The sequence below is a fragment of the Pygocentrus nattereri genome, chromosome 12 (genome assembly GCF_015220715.1).
Source record: "Pygocentrus nattereri isolate fPygNat1 chromosome 12, fPygNat1.pri, whole genome shotgun sequence".
In the NCBI taxonomy this organism is placed as follows: Eukaryota; Metazoa; Chordata; class Actinopteri; order Characiformes; family Serrasalmidae; genus Pygocentrus; species Pygocentrus nattereri.
In genome coordinates, this window is record NC_051222.1 from 5,980,670 (window position 1) to 5,997,494 (window position 16,825).

The 16,825-nt window shown below is 35.2% G+C and overlaps 1 protein-coding gene across 1 annotated transcript; it reads right to left on the reverse strand.

Moving 5' to 3' along the window:
* Positions 1 to 10,257: 10,257 nt before the first annotated feature.
* On the reverse strand, positions 10,258 to 14,343 carry LOC108414568 (macrophage mannose receptor 1-like). The gene is made up of 5 exons (XM_017687451.2): positions 14,285 to 14,343; positions 11,680 to 12,084; positions 11,161 to 11,511; positions 10,626 to 10,988; positions 10,258 to 10,537 (listed from the first exon to the last, which is right to left on the reverse strand). Exons 1-5 carry the CDS (start codon positions 14,322 to 14,324, stop codon positions 10,533 to 10,535), a joined length of 1,164 nt encoding a protein of 387 aa, XP_017542940.2. The 5' UTR covers positions 14,325 to 14,343; the 3' UTR covers positions 10,258 to 10,532.
* Between the last annotated feature and the right edge of the window lie 2,482 nt (positions 14,344 to 16,825).

A 16,825-nucleotide genomic window follows, 5' to 3' on the forward strand; every position in this document is an offset into this window, starting at 1 on the left:
TGTACTCATCATCTTTATAATGGTTTTAGAACAGTTTATACAGTATGAATATGTACTCCTCATCTTTATAATGGTTTTAGACCCGTTTATACAATATGAATATGTACGCCTCATCTTTATAATGGTTTTAGAACCGTTTATACAGTTAGAATATGTACTCCTCATCTTTATAATGGTTTTAGAACCGTTTATACAGTATGAATATGTATTCCTCATCTTTATAATGGTTTTAGAACCGTTTATACAGTATAAATATGTACTCCTCATCTTTATAATGGTTTTAGAACCGTTTATACAGTATGAATATGTATTCCTCATCTTTATAATGCTTTTAGACCCGTTTATACAGTATGAATATGTACTCCTCATCTTTATAATGGTTATAGACCCGTTTATACAGTATGAATATGTTCTCATCTTTATAATGCTTTTAGAACCGTTTATACAGTATGAATATGTACTTCTCATCTTTATAATGGTTTTAGAACCGTTTATACAGAATGAATCTGTACTCCTCATCTTTATAATGGTTTTAGAACCGTTTATACAGTATGAATATGTACTCCTCATCTTTATAATGGTTTTAGACCCGTTTATACAATATGAATATGTACTCCTCATCTTTATAATGGTTTTAGAACCATTTATACAGTATGAATATGTACTCCTCATCTTTATAATGGTTTTAGAACCGTTTATACAATATGAATATGTACTCCTCATCTTTATAATGGTTTTAGAACCGTTTATACAATATGAATATGTACTCCTCATCTTTATAATGGTTTTAGAACCGTTTATACAGTATGAATATGTATTCCTCATCTTTATAATGGTTTTAGAACAGTTTATACAGTATGAATATGTACTCCTCATCTTTATAATGGTTTTAGAACCGTTTATACAGTATGAATATGTACTCCTCATCTTTATAATGGTTTTAGAACCGTTTATACAGTATGAATATGTACTCCTCATCTTTATAATGGTTTTAGAACCGTTTATACAGTATGAATATGTACTCCTCATCTTTATAATGGTTTTAGAACCGTTTATACAGTATGAATATGTACTCCTCATCTTTATAATGCTTTTAGACCCGTTTATACAGTATGAATATGTACTCGTCGTCTTTATAATGGTTTTAGAACCGTTTATACAGTATGAATATGTATTCCTCATCTTTATAATGCTTTTAGACCCGTTTATACAGTATGAATATGTACTCCTCATCTTTATAATGGTTTTAAAACCGTTTATACAGTATGAATATGTACTCCTCATCTTTATAATGGTTTTAGACCCGTTTATTCAGTATGAATATGTACTCCTCATCTTTATAATGGTTTAGAACCGTTTATACAGTATGAATATGTATTCCTCATCTTTATAATGGTTTTAGAACAGTTTATACAGTATGAATATGTACTCCTCATCTTTATAATGCTTTTAGACCCGTTTATACAGTATGAATATGTACTCGTCATCTTTATAATGGTTTTAGAACCGTTTATACAGTATGAATATGTACTCCTCATCTTTATAATGGTTTTAGACCCGTTTATACAGTAAGAATATGTATTCCTCATCTTTTTAATGGTTTTAGAACCGTTTATACAGTATGAATATGTACTCATCATCTTTATAATGGTTTTAGAACAGTTTATACAGTATGAATATGTACTCCTCATCTTTATAATGGTTTTAGACCCGTTTATACAATATGAATATGTACGCCTCATCTTTATAATGGTTTTAGACCCGTTTATACAGTATGAATATGTACTCCTCATCTTTATAATGGTTTTAAAACCGTTTATACAGTATGAATATGTACTCCTCATCTTTATAATGGTTTTAGACCCGTTTATTCAGTATGAATATGTACTCCTCATCTTTATAATGGTTTTAGAACCGTTTATACAGTATGAATATGTATTCCTCATCTTTATAATGGTTTTAGAACAGTTTATACAGTATGAATATGTACTCCTCATCTTTATAATGCTTTTAGAACCGTTTATACAGTATGAATATGTATTCCTCATCTTTATAATGGTTTTAGAACAGTTTATACAGTATGAATATGTACTCCTCATCTTTATAATGGTTTTAGAACCGTTTATACAGTATGAATATGTACTCCTCATCTTTATAATGGTTTTAGAACCGTTTATACAGTATGAATATGTACTCCTCATCTTTATAATGGTTTTAGACCCGTTTATACAGTATGAATATGTACTCCTCATCTTTATAATGGTTTTAGAACCGTTTTTACAGTATGAATATGTACTCCTCATCTTTATAATGGTTTTAGACCCGTTTATACAGTATGAATATGTACTCCTCATCTTTATAATGGTTTTAGAACCGTTTATACAGTATGAATATGTACTCCTCATCTTTATAATGCTTTTAGACCCGTTTATACAGTATGAATATGTACTCGTCATCTTTATAATGGTTTTAGAACCGTTTATACAGTATGAATATGTACTCCTCATCTTTATAATGGTTTTAAAACCGTTTATACAGTATGAATATGTACTCCTCATCTTTATAATGGTTTTAGACCCGTTTATTCAGTATGAATATGTACTCCTCATCTTTATAATGGTTTTAGAACCATTTATACAGTATGAATATGTATTCCTCATCTTTATAATGGTTTTAGAACAGTTTATACAGTATGAATATGTACTCCTCATCTTTATAATGCTTTTAGAACCGTTTATACAGTATGAATATGTATTCCTCATCTTTATAATGGTTTTAGAACAGTTTATACAGTATGAATATGTACTCCTCATCTTTATAATGGTTTTAGACCCGTTTATACAGTATGAATATGTACTCCTCATCTTTATAATGGTTTTAGAACCGTTTATACAGTATGAATATGTATTCCTCATCTTTATAATGCTTTTAGACCCGTTTATACAGTATGAATATGTACTCGTCATCTTTATAATGGTTTTAGAACCGTTTATACAGTATGAATATGTACTCCTCATCTTTATAATGGTTTTAGACCCATTTATACAGTAAGAATATGTATTCCTCATCTTTTTAATGGTTTTAGAACCGTTTATACAGTATGAATATGTACTCATCATCTTTATAATGGTTTTAGAACAGTTTATACAGTATGAATATGTACTCCTCATCTTTATAATGGTTTTAGACCCGTTTATACAATATGAATATGTACGCCTCATCTTTATAATGGTTTTAGAACCGTTTATACAGTTAGAATATGTACTCCTCATCTTTATAATGGTTTTAGAACCGTTTATACAGTATGAATATGTATTCCTCATCTTTATAATGGTTTTAGAACCGTTTATACAGTATAAATATGTACTCCTCATCTTTATAATGGTTTTAGAACCGTTTATACAGTATGAATATGTATTCCTCATCTTTATAATGCTTTTAGACCCGTTTATACAGTATGAATATGTACTCCTCATCTTTATAATGGTTATAGACCCGTTTATACAGTATGAATATGTATTCCTCATCTTTATAATGCTTTTAGACCCGTTTATACAGTATGAATATGTACTCCTCATCTTTATCATGGTTTTAGACCCGTTTATACAGTATGAATATGTTCTCATCTTTATAATGCTTTTAGAACCGTTTATACAGTATGAATATGTACTTCTCATCTTTATAATGGTTTTAGAACCGTTTATACAGAATGAATCTGTACTCCTCATCTTTATAATGGTTTTAGAACCGTTTATACAGTATGAATATGTACTCCTCATCTTTATAATGGTTTTAGACCCGTTTATACAATATGAATATGTACTCCTCATCTTTATAATGGTTTTAGAACCATTTATACAGTATGAATATGTACTCCTCATCTTTATAATGGTTTTAGAACCGTTTATACAGTATGAATATGTACTCCTCATCTTTATAATGGTTTTAGAACCGTTTATACAATATGAATATGTACTCATCATCTTTATAATGGTTTTAGAACCGTTTATACAGTATGAATATGTATTCCTCATCTTTATAATGCTTTTAGACCCGTTTATACAGTATGAATATGTACTCCTCATCTTTATAATGGTTATAGACCCGTTTATACAGTATGAATATGTATTCCTCATCTTTATAATGCTTTTAGACCCGTTTATACAGTATGAATATGTACTCCTCATCTTTATCATGGTTTTAGACCCGTTTATACAGTATGAATATGTTCTCATCTTTATAATGCTTTTAGAACCGTTTATACAGTATGAATATGTACTTCTCATCTTTATAATGGTTTTAGAACCGTTTATACAGAATGAATCTGTACTCCTCATCTTTATAATGGTTTTAGAACCGTTTATACAGTATGAATATGTACTCCTCATCTTTATAATGGTTTTAGACCCGTTTATACAATATGAATATGTACTCCTCATCTTTATAATGGTTTTAGAACCATTTATACAGTATGAATATGTACTCCTCATCTTTATAATGGTTTTAGAACCGTTTATACAGTATGAATATGTACTCCTCATCTTTATAATGGTTTTAGAACCGTTTATACAATATGAATATGTACTCATCATCTTTATAATGGTTTTAGAACCGTTTATACAGCATGAATATATACTCCTCATCTTTATAATGGTTTTAGAACCGTTTATACAGTATGAATATGTATTCCTCATCTTTATAATGGTTTTAGAACAGTTTATACAGTATGAATATGTACTCCTCATCTTTATAATGCTTTTAGACCCGTTTATACAGTATGAATATGTACTCGTCGTCTTTATAATGGTTTTAGAACCGTTTATACAGTATGAATATGTATTCCTCATCTTTATAATGCTTTTAGACCCGTTTATACAGTATGAATATGTACTCCTCATCTTTATAATGGTTTTAAAACCGTTTATACAGTATGAATATGTACTCCTCATCTTTATAATGGTTTTAGACCCGTTTATTCAGTATGAATATGTACTCCTCATCTTTATAATGGTTTTAGAACCGTTTATACAGTATGAATATGTATTCCTCATCTTTATAATGGTTTTAGAACAGTTTATACAGTATGAATATGTACTCCTCATCTTTATAATGCTTTTAGACCCGTTTATACAGTATGAATATGTACTCGTCATCTTTATAATGGTTTTAGAACCGTTTATACAGTATGAATATGTACTCCTCATCTTTATAATGGTTTTAGACCCGTTTATACAGTAAGAATATGTATTCCTCATCTTTTTAATGGTTTTAGAACCGTTTATACAGTATGAATATGTACTCATCATCTTTATAATGGTTTTAGAACAGTTTATACAGTATGAATATGTACTCCTCATCTTTATAATGGTTTTAGACCCGTTTATACAATATGAATATGTACGCCTCATCTTTATAATGGTTTTAGAACCGTTTATACAGTATGAATATGTATTCCTCATCTTTATAATGGTTTTAGAACCGTTTATACAGTATAAATATGTACTCCTCATCTTTATAATGGTTTTAGAACCGTTTATACAGTATGAATATGTATTCCTCATCTTTATAATGGTTTTAGACCCGTTTATTCAGTATGAATATGTACTCCTCATCTTTATAATGGTTTTAGAACCGTTTATACAGTATGAATATGTATTCCTCATCTTTATAATGGTTTTAGAACCGTTTATACAGTATAAATATGTACTCCTCATCTTTATAATGGTTTTAGAACCGTTTATACAGTATGAATATGTATTCCTCATCTTTATAATGCTTTTAGACCCGTTTATACAGTATGAATATGTACTCCTCATCTTTATAATGGTTATAGACCCGTTTATACAGTATGAATATGTTCTCATCTTTATAATGCTTTTAGAACCGTTTATACAGTATGAATATGTACTTCTCATCTTTATAATGGTTTTAGACCCGTTTATACAATATGAATATGTACTCCTCATCTTTATAATGGTTTTAGAACCGTTTATACAATATGAATATGTACTCGTCATCTTTATAATGGTTTTAGAACAGTTTATACAGTATGAATATGTACTCCTCATCTTTATAATGCTTTTAGACCCGTTTATACAGTATGAATATGTACTCCTCATCTTTATAATGGTTTTAGACCCGTTTATACAGTATGAATATGTACTCCTCATCTTTATAATGGTTTTAGAACCGTTTATACAATATGAATATGTACTCCTCATCTTTATAATGGTTTTAGACCCGTTTATACAATATGAATATGTACTCCATCTTTATAATGGTTTTAGAACCGTTTATACAGTATGAATATGTACTCCTCATCTTTATAATGGTTTTAGAACCGTTTATACAGTATGAATATGTACTCCTCATCTTTATAATGGTTTTAGACCCGTTTATACAATATGAATATGTACTCCTCATCTTTATAATGGTTTTAGAACCGTTTATACAGTATGAATATGTACTCCTCATCTTTATAATGGTTTTAGAACCGTTTATACAGTATGAATATGTACTCCTCATCTTTATAATGGTTTTAGAACCGTTTATACAGTATGAATATGTACTCCTCATCTTTATAATGGTTTTAGAACCGTTTATACAGTATGAATATGTACTCCTCATCTTTATAATGGTTTTAGAACCGTTTATACAGTATGAATATGTACTCGTCATCTTTATAATGGTTTTAGAACCGTTTATACAGTATGAATATGTACTCCTCATCTTTACAATGGTTTTAGACCCGTTTATACAATATGAATATGTACTCGTCATCTTTATAATGGTTTTAGACCCGTTTATACAGTATGAATATGTACTCCTCATCTTTATAATGGTTTTAGAACCGTTTATACAGTATGAATATGTACTCCTCATCTTTATAATGGTTTTAGACCCGTTTATACAGTATGAATATGTACTCCTCATCTTTATAATGGTTTTAGACCCGTTTATACAGTATGAATATGTACTCCTCATCTTTATAATGGTTTTAGAACCGTTTATACAGTATGAATATGTACTCCTCATCTTTATAATGGTTTTAGAACCGTTTATACAGTATGAATATGTACTCCTCATCTTTATAATGGTTTTAGAACCGTTTATACAGTATGAATATGTAATCCTCATCTTTATAATGGTTTTAGACCCGTTTATACAGTATGAATATGTACTCCTCATCTTTATAATGGTTTTAGAACCGTTTATACAGTATGAATATGTACTCCTCATCTTTATAATGGTTTTAGAACCGTTTATACAGTATGAATATGTACTCCTCATCTTTATAATGTTTTTAGACCCGTTTATACAGTATGAATATGTACTCCTCATCTTTATAATGGTTTTAGAACCGTTTATACAGTATGAATATGTACTCCTCATCTTTATAATGGTTTTAGACCCGTTTATACAGTATGAATATGTACTCCTCATCTTTATAATGGTTTTAGAACCGTTTATACAGTATGAATATGTACTCCTCATCTTTATAATGGTTTTAGACCCGTTTATACAGTAAGAATATGTACTCATCATCTTTATAATGGTTTTAGAACCGTTTATACAGTATGAATATGTACTCCTCATCTTTATAATGGTTTTAGACCCGTTTATACAGTAAGAATATGTACTCCTCATCTTTATAATGGTTTTAGACCCGTTTATACAGTATGAATATGTACTCGTCATCTTTACAATGCTTTTAGACCCGTTTATACAGTATGAATATGTATTCCTCATCTTTATAATGGTTTTAGAACTGTTTATACAATATGAATATGTACTCATCATCTGTTTATAAGGTCGGTTTTAGTATTAAGGCCTTGTGAATCACCTTTAGAGTTCATAAATATGCTTACAAAGCCTTGTTACTAAGAGTCATGAGTGCATTTCTGTTTGGAATGTCTTATGAATACAGATTTCGTAGAAAGTATTACACAATCAATAATGGCCTAGTAAAGTGGATCATCTTTGTAAGCAATTTTAGAAATGCGGTATAAAAATATATAATATGATGTGTTAATGAAACCTTCTCTTAGTTAGTTAATAGCTGCATGTTGCCTAATGTGTTTATTGCAATCTTTCAGTCACAAGCATCGTTCTCCTTTAGTTTTGCTCTTGCAGATTTCATTAGTAATGATCGTCCTACTACTTTAGAAGCTACCCTGAGGATATTTGTAAGCATTTATTAACAGTAATGTATTGATAAATCAGTACAGGTGTCTTCCACTTTTGTTCATTTATTAATGCATTTTGTAATTTGCTCACTATTTTACAGGGAATTTGTAAAAACTTGTAAATAGTGCATTCAGTGATCTAACTGCAGCCTTCAGGAATCAAACGCTGTCAAATCTACACATAAGATATGAATTTAAGTGGTAACTTATGCTCAGAAATTTGCATAAGATGATATTAACAAGATATTTATAAGTGGGTACTGTGAGTTTTTATGACTAAAAATGAAACCATAAGTGATTTTCACAATTCTTTCACTCCAGTTGTTTAATAATACAGTGCAATACACCTTAAAACAAAGTGATTGACAATGATTATTCCCCAATGTATGTTTTTTAATGTTTGATTCCGTATTAAAATAAACAAATATACAGAAGAAAATGAGATTATACACACAGTCTCATAGGAAGTTGCAACCCCAGTTTTAAATGAAGTTGGGACGTTGTGTAAAACAAATAAAAAACAGAATATGATGATTTGCAAATCTTTTTCAACCTATATTTAATTGAATACACTACAAAGACAAGATATTTAATGTTCAAACGGATAAACTTTGTTGTTTTTTCGCAAATATTCACTCGTTTTGAATTTGATGCCTGCAACATGTTCCAAAGAAGTTGGGACAGGGGCGTGTTTACCTCTGTGTTACATCACCTTTCCTTTTAACAACACTCAATAAGCGTTTGGGAACTGAGGACACTGATTGTTGAAGCTATGTAGGTGGAATTTTTTCCCATTCTTGCTTGATGTACAACTTCAGCTGCTCAGCAGTCCGGGGGCTCCGCTGTCGTATTTTATGCTTCATGGCGCGCCACACATTTTCAATGGGAGACGGTCTGGACTGCAGGCAGGCCAGTCTAGTACCCGCACTCTTTTACTACGAAGCCACGCTGTTGTAACACGTGCAGAATGTGGCTTGGCATCGTCTTACTGAAATAAGCAGGACGTCCCTGAAAAAGACGCTGCTTGGATGGCAGCAGATGTTGCTCCAAAACCTGTATGTACCTTTCAGCATTAATGGTGCCTTCACAGATGTGCAGGTTACCCCTGCCATGGGCACTAACACACCCCCACACCATCAGAGATGCTGGCTTTTGAACTTTGCGCTGAAAACAATCCGGACAGTCCTTTTCCTCTTTGGCCCGGAGGACACGACGTCCATGATTTCCAAAAACAGTGTGAAATGTGGACGCGTCAGACCACAGGACACTTTTCCACTCTGCGTCAGTCCATCTCAGATGAGCTCGGCCCAGAGAAGCCGGCGGCGTTTCTGGGTGGTGTTGATATGTGGCTTCGCTTTGCATGGCAGAGTTTTAACTTGCACTTGTAGACGGAGCGACGAACTGAGTTCACTGACAGTGGTTTTCTGAAGTGTCCTGAGCCCATGTGGGAATATCTGTTACAGAATGATGTGGGTTTTTAATGCAGTGCTGCCTGAGGGATCGAAGGTCACGGGCATTCAATGTTGGTTTTCTGCCTTGCTGCTTACTTGCAGAGATTTCTCCAGATTCTCTGAATCTTTTGATGATATTATGAACTGTAGATGATGAAATCCCTAAATTCCTTGCAGTTGCACGTTGAGAAATGTTGTTCTTAAACTGTTGGACTATTTGCTCACGCAGTTGTTCACAAAAGTGGTGAACCTCGCCCGTCCTTGCTTGTGAACGACTGAGCCTTTCAGGGATGCTCCCTTTATACCCAATCATGACAATCACCTGTTTCCAATGAACCTGTTCACCTGTGGAACGTTCCAAACAGGTGTTTTTTGAGCATTCCTCAACTTTCCCAGTCTTTTGTTGGCCCTGTCCCAACTTCTTTGTAACGTGTTGCAGGCATCAAATTCAAAATGAGTGAATATTTGCAAAAAACAAAGTTGATCAGTTTGATCATTAAATATCTTGTCTTTGTAGTGTATTCAATTGAATATAGATTGGAAAGGATTTGCAAATCATCGTATTCTGTTTTTATTTGTTTTATACAACGTCCAACTTTCATTGGAATTGGGGTTGTACATATGGATAAGAAATACAAGTTTATGCTAAAAGTTATTTTACAAGAGACTGTTCAATTTTTATTGCATTCTGGCTGAGGTTCAGTAATAAAGCACACTACAACTTAAAAAAAGGTCAAATCTGCACATCAAACACTCAGGAGTGCAGTCAATATTCATGTTGGCAGACCCTTATAACTCTCACTGTTAAGAAAAGCAAATAAAAAGTATAAAACTGTAGCTCTGCTGATGGTGGTTCTGGAAGAGGAACCACCTGGTTTCAGTCTTCGGTCTTCATTCAGTCTTTTGTTGGAAAGAGAAAAATAAAAAAAACCGTTTACAAACAGAAAGCACATCAGAATCCCAGTAGCATCCATGAACAGCAACTAACCTTCATAGGTGGTGCAGATGAAGTTGAGTTTGTGGTCCTCAGGCAGGCTGACCCACTGCTGACCTCCTCTAGCCTGCACCGCTCCGGTTCTCTCTACAGAGCTGCAGTCTTCTCCTCCTGTCCCATTACCTGGAGCCCAGTTCTGGTAGCAGATAGACTCTCCACTCACCCAGAACCAAAAGCTGAGGGTGCAGGTGTGACGCAGACCCAGCCACACATGTTCAGTGGAAGCATACTGTGTCATCTCCTTCACCCAGAGCTGGATCTCCTCAGAGTGAACTGAGACCAGATCCACATGATTCACCCTGCAGTATCTCAGAGCTTCTCTCCAGGTCAGATTCTCCTTGATCAAGATCAGCTTATCTGAAAGAAAAAGGAAAACTTAATGTGATTACTGGAAAATTTAGATGTTCCAGTGTCTTCAAAGTCAGCTTAGGATTTTACAGTAAACACAGTGTCAAATATAAATAAAAAGGTAAAGTAAATTATTAATGTTTAAATGCAGACATTGTTGATGGAGTGAACTATAACTCACTCTTATGACAGATGAACGGGAGCTGGGTGTTGCACGGCTTATTTTTCCACTGACCCTTCTCAGTCAGCGACACTGCAGCACACATTTCAACTTGACCATAATTCTCTGGACCAGACATCCAGTATCTGAATGAGGAGTTACTCAGATCTGACCACTGCCAGGAGTCGTTGAACAGGCCGATCCAAATGTGATCATTTGAGTTGATTTTTGACAAATTAAGAATCAGCTGGTTCTCCGTCTGGTTCCTCACACTGACCAGGTCTGTGTGACGTTCTCTGCAGTAGCTCTGAGCATCGTGCCAGATCTTTGTCTCATTAATGAACACGTATCTTTCAGTGCTCGTCTTCTTTTCTGAAAAATGTAATTACATTATGAATGTCAGTTATTTTAATATTATATTGTCCCCATAAACCACAATAGGACACTAGAAAAATCTGCACAGTAATAATCAGTTTTCAGTATTTTCTAGATCTGTTTCATGAAGTAATGTCTTTCAGTAGCACGTTTGTTTGTTCTTACCATTGTAGCACACAAAAGAGTATAATGCTTTACACTGATCATCAAACCAGTCTCCCTTATCTTTAAACATCGCAACACAGTACTCGTCCCCTTTGTTCCCCGCATTGTTAGGTTCTCCACTCCTCCAGTTTCTGTACGTGTCTCCATCTCTGTAGAAATTTCCATCTGCAAGAGACCACAGCCATTTCTCATCATTCCCGCTGTCTAGGCCGATCCAAACAAAGCTTTTGGGTGCATTTTTCAGTGTGTTTAGAGTAGAATTGAGCTTCTTCATCTCCTCCATGTTGTTGATGGTGGCCAGGTCAGTGTAGGTCTCTCTGCAGTAGCTCTGAGCTTCAGTCCAGGATTTACTCTCATTCACAAAGACATACTGACGAGGAACGTATGCAGATACGCCACAGACAGCTGTACAAAACAAAAGCTAATATGTTGTATTTGGTCTAATTTTGCAGCAGAAAGGTGCAAAATTCACACCTATAACACACAATAGCACAAACACACAAGAGTAGACAGACACACATATGGGCAGTGTTCAGCAGAACGCTGTAGTGATGGCTAAACACTGAATGCTCTGTGGTATCTTGCAGAGTTTTGCAGAACATTGCATTGAAAGTAACATATTTAGAATATGTTTACAGCCCAGCCAGATTACCAGTTGATCGAGCACAAGGGAAAATTCTGCCGTTGGCAATTTCATTTCATTTACAGCGTTTGTTGCTGTTACTGGTTGGCAGCTTTCTTCATGGAATTCTTCTGTCAGTGTGCAAAGCTGCACTGTAGTCTTCACAACTTCAGATACAGCTATACGATTTAAGATAGAGACATGCTTTGTATATCAGAACACTCTGCAAACCCAGCTCTCCATCATCCAACATGCCATCAAGCTGTGAAGTATTCATCAGTGAATAGTTTGGCTCAAAAACCCACCAAAATCCTGATATTACCACTCTGACTTGGCCTTAACATGGCAACACATGGGCGTCACAACATTCTGCAGAGCCTGTCCTCACAAACATATCATTTCACCCAGCTGTGACCAAACATCAGCCAGCAGTCCAGCTTCAAAATCACCCAAACTCCACTCACTGCTGTTACACTATATAGTCAAATGTATTTGGACACATCATCAATCATTGGATTCAGGTGTTTCATTCAGTTCCTTTGCCACAGGTGTGAAAAATCAAGCACCTAGCCATGCAGCCTGCCTTTACACACCTTTGTGAAAGGGTTTGTCTAAAAAACTCACTGAATTTGAGCATGGTACTGTTATAAGATGCCAACATTGCAACACATTTCTTCCCTCCTAGATTTTCTGTGATCAACTGTGAGTGGTATTATTGAAAAGAGAAAGGAACCTCAGCAACTCAGCCACGGGGTGCTAGACCACGTAAAGTTCAGAGCAGGTCACAGAGTTCTGAGGAGGATACTGCATAAAAGCCACCAACGCTCTGCTGATCAGTAACTGCAGAGTCTCAAACCTCCTCTGGCATCAACATCAGCACAAAAACTATGTGCTGGGAGTTTCATGGCATGGTTTTCCATGGCCAATCAACAGTAGGCAAGCCTTATGTCACCAAGCGTAATGACAGATGCTGGATGGAGTGGTTGATTTACAAATAAATAATTATAAATTATAAATAAATTAATAAATAGCATAAGGAAGCCATTGTTTTTTAAAGTTTGTCTTGTGTATCTGAATTTTAGCACTCATCATGAACCCAAGAGGACCTACTAATTATTTATTTTTACCAAATAATACACAATTGAATGAACCATCGAATGAATCAGAATTCTTACATATTAAGCTCACAGACACTCCAGACTGTTCTGAAAGTTCTGAAAAGGCATGTGAAGTGAGACTTTTATCAAGAACTGTCTAAGCAACATAAGCAACAAAAAAATTTGGAAAATTCAGAAAGTGTTAAAATTCTATTGGAATTGTATGTCCAATATTGGCACATGAGGTCATTCATCATAAAATTTACAAACAACATAAAGACTAACAGAACTTTTCAAATTATGTCAAAAACTGAAAAATGCCAAAAATGGAGATACAAGGTTTTCTTCTGACAACAACAATAAGCACCAAAAACAATTCAGGAAATTCGGAAAGTGTGAAAATTCATTGGAATTCTATGTCCAATATTGGCACAAGAGAAGCCTAGACTCTCTTTAATATAACATATAGCCTGTATGACTGTCTCATGTAAATTCTTTGTAATTGTAATGTAACCAAAACACCAAAACAATCAGTAATTAATTTAGATAGAAAGTTAGATGGTTCTAGATAGGTCTTATTAATAAACATGAATTGATGTTGTTTCTTATAAATATGGTATACCTAGTAAATTTAGCATAAAAGTATATTTAGTAAATAGGTATTCTTAAAAATGCATAAAGTAACTGTATTCTGAATACCGCCATCCAAAAAAAGTGTAATTTAGATAGAATGCAGATTCTCTGTTTTCTGAATATGGATTCCTTAGAATTGTATTCTTTTTATTCCAACCTTGTATGTGAGTGGCTAAAGCTTTCCACACACCCAGCAAACACATTAATTTTCTTATGTTAGTAATGTTCTAGTAGAGGCAAAGTGCCCACTGACCTGAGAAAAGCAAGATGATTGAAATCCACTTCTGATGCATTTCTGAGAACCTCTGTATTTCTTCCAAACCCCTTGGTAAAAAAGTAAATGTCTGTTTTTCTCCTCTGTGATGTGCTTCTGTTGCTCTTCTCCTCACGTTATGTTCATGCACAAATGTTCTATGCCTGTATATGTCTTTGTTTTACAATGTCATTGTTATACAATGACAGTTCCAGTAAAGAGGAACTGGGAAGCTCTTTGCATGAGGTCCCGTAAACTGTACAGACTGATGCAGGTTTATTTACAAGACAAAACTTCTAGCCTTATAATTTGCATAGCTCCGTGCATGGATTACCAGAACTGAACCAGAACAAAAACTCTGGTTTGACTCCACTTTGATCTGTTCTCATTCAAAAGTGTTACAACTCAGATTCCAACTCCTGGACATGATTTTATGATTCAACTATGATAGCGTAAATGACAATTTGGTTTCATAATACATGTTTTTCTTATTAAAAGAACTCAGATGCATTCCCAGCTTTAAATACCAAAATGTATGTCAACATTTCTCTGAAGCTAACTCATTTGCATGTTCCACCATGTTAAATTTGGGCACTGGAGTCACACTGAGCCTACCAAATGTGCTGCCTCCCTTCACCCATAGAACTGGTCATTTGATTGACTAATTATTTGTAATCGACAGCTCCCCCAGCCAATGTGAAATTTTTTACTAGCAGCAGTTTCATTATATGAAAAATAGGCCATTATGATAAGAAATAATGAACTGCTGGGATAGGCTCCAGCAGCTCCTCAGTGGCAAGGCTCCGGGGGGTGGATGAGATTCATCTGGAGATGCTTAAGGCTTTGGATTTTGTGGGGCTGCCATGGCTAACATGCCTCTGCAGTATTGCTTGGACCTCAGGAACAGTACCCTTGGACTGGAAGACTGGTCCCCATTTTTAAAAAAGAGGATCGGAGGGTGTGTCAACTATTGGGGTATCACACTGCTCAGTCTCTCTGGGAAAGTCTATGCCAAGGTGTTGAAAAGGAGATTTTGACCCATAGTTGAACCTCAAATTGAGGAGGAACAATGGATTCTTGGAACAATGGACCAGGTTTTCACCCTCTCATGGATTGTTGAGGGGGCATGGGAGTTTTCCAACCCAGTCTGTGTGTTTTGTGGATTTGGGAGGGCTTACAACCATGTTCGCTGAGATATCTTGTGGGAGGTCCTCCGGGAGTATGTAGTGCTGCGGCTACCACTCCGGGCCATTTAATCTCTGTACTCCCAGAGTCAGAGCTGTGTTAGTATACTCGGCATTACGTCAGGCTCTTTCAGTGATAGCATTGGACTTTGCCAGGGTTGTGCCCTGTCTCCACTCCGGTTCATGATATTCATGGACAGAGTCTTAAGGCGTAGCTGGGGTCAGGAGGGCATTTTGTCTGGATGCCAGAGGGTGGTGTCTCTGCTATTTGCAGATGATAATGTTCTTTTGTTTGGATCACATGGATGCCTCCAGCGCTCACTGGAGCAGTTTGCAGCCAAGTGTGAAGTGGTTGGTGTGCAGATCAACACCTCCAAGTCCATGGTCTTAGCTTGGAAAAAGGTGTGATGCCCACTCCAGGTAAGGGGAAACACTCTATTTGATAGGGTGAGGGGCTCGGTCATCCAGGAGGAGCTCAGAGTAGAGCCACTACTCCTCCGCATTGACAGGAGCCAGCTGAGGTGGTTCAGGCATCCGATCCAGATGCCCCTGGATGCCTCAGGGTGTGGGTGTACTAGGCACGGCCTACCGGGACAAGACCCTGGGGTCGTCCTAGGACCCACTGGAGGGAGTATATCTCCAAGGTGGCCTGAGAGAGGCTTGGGGTCCCCAGGAATGAGCTGGAGGAAGTTGCGGGGGACAGGGTCATCTGGGATTCTCTACTCTCTCATCTGCTTCTGCGACCCTATGTGGACTAAGTGGTTAATGATGATGATGACATAAGCAGAAAATATAAATTGATGCATCATCATTAAATGAAATGTCATCTGGGATTCTCTGCTCTCTCATCTGCTTCTGCGACCCTATGTGGACTAAGTGGTTAATGATGATGATGACATAAGCAGAAAATATAAATTGATGCATCATCATTAAATGAAATGTTTATTTAGTCCCAAAATGTGTTTATCATGCTGTAAAAAAGCATTTTCCCCTCACTTGATTTATTTTTGCTAATTTGTTACATTTAAATGTTTCAGAATGTTTTCAGAACTAATTACACTAGATAAAGACAGCCCAGGTATTGTTGGAGCATGTTCATTTAAAGATTTCAAAAGGTTTGGACAGACAAAGCCCAACTAAAACAAAACAAACCTTAACCATTGGCACTGTTTATTAAACCCTTACATCCAACATGCTTCCTAAACACAAAGCTGTTTAAACTTTATGTTGCCAAGCCTTATGATATATCATATTTTGGGCCATGTAAGATATTTAGAGGCAACTGGTGGCTATCCCCCAAAGACAAATAAGTCCTTTAAGGCACCAGCATTTGCAGTGGATAGTAATAGAATAAATC

Bases quoted from the DNA above. Each gene is read 5' to 3' on its own strand.
- LOC108414568 (XM_017687451.2), bottom strand. From the start codon at position 14,324: ATGCATCAGAAGTGGATTTCAATCATCTTGCTTTTCTCAG. The intron at 12,085-14,284 runs GTCAGTGGGCAC...TGTTTTGTACAG, and splicing joins AATCATCTTGCTTTTCTCAG to CTGTCTGTGGCGTATCTGCA. The intron at 10,989-11,160 runs GTGAGTTATAGT...TTTTTCTTTCAG, and splicing joins CCCGTTCATCTGTCATAAGA to ATAAGCTGATCTTGATCAAG.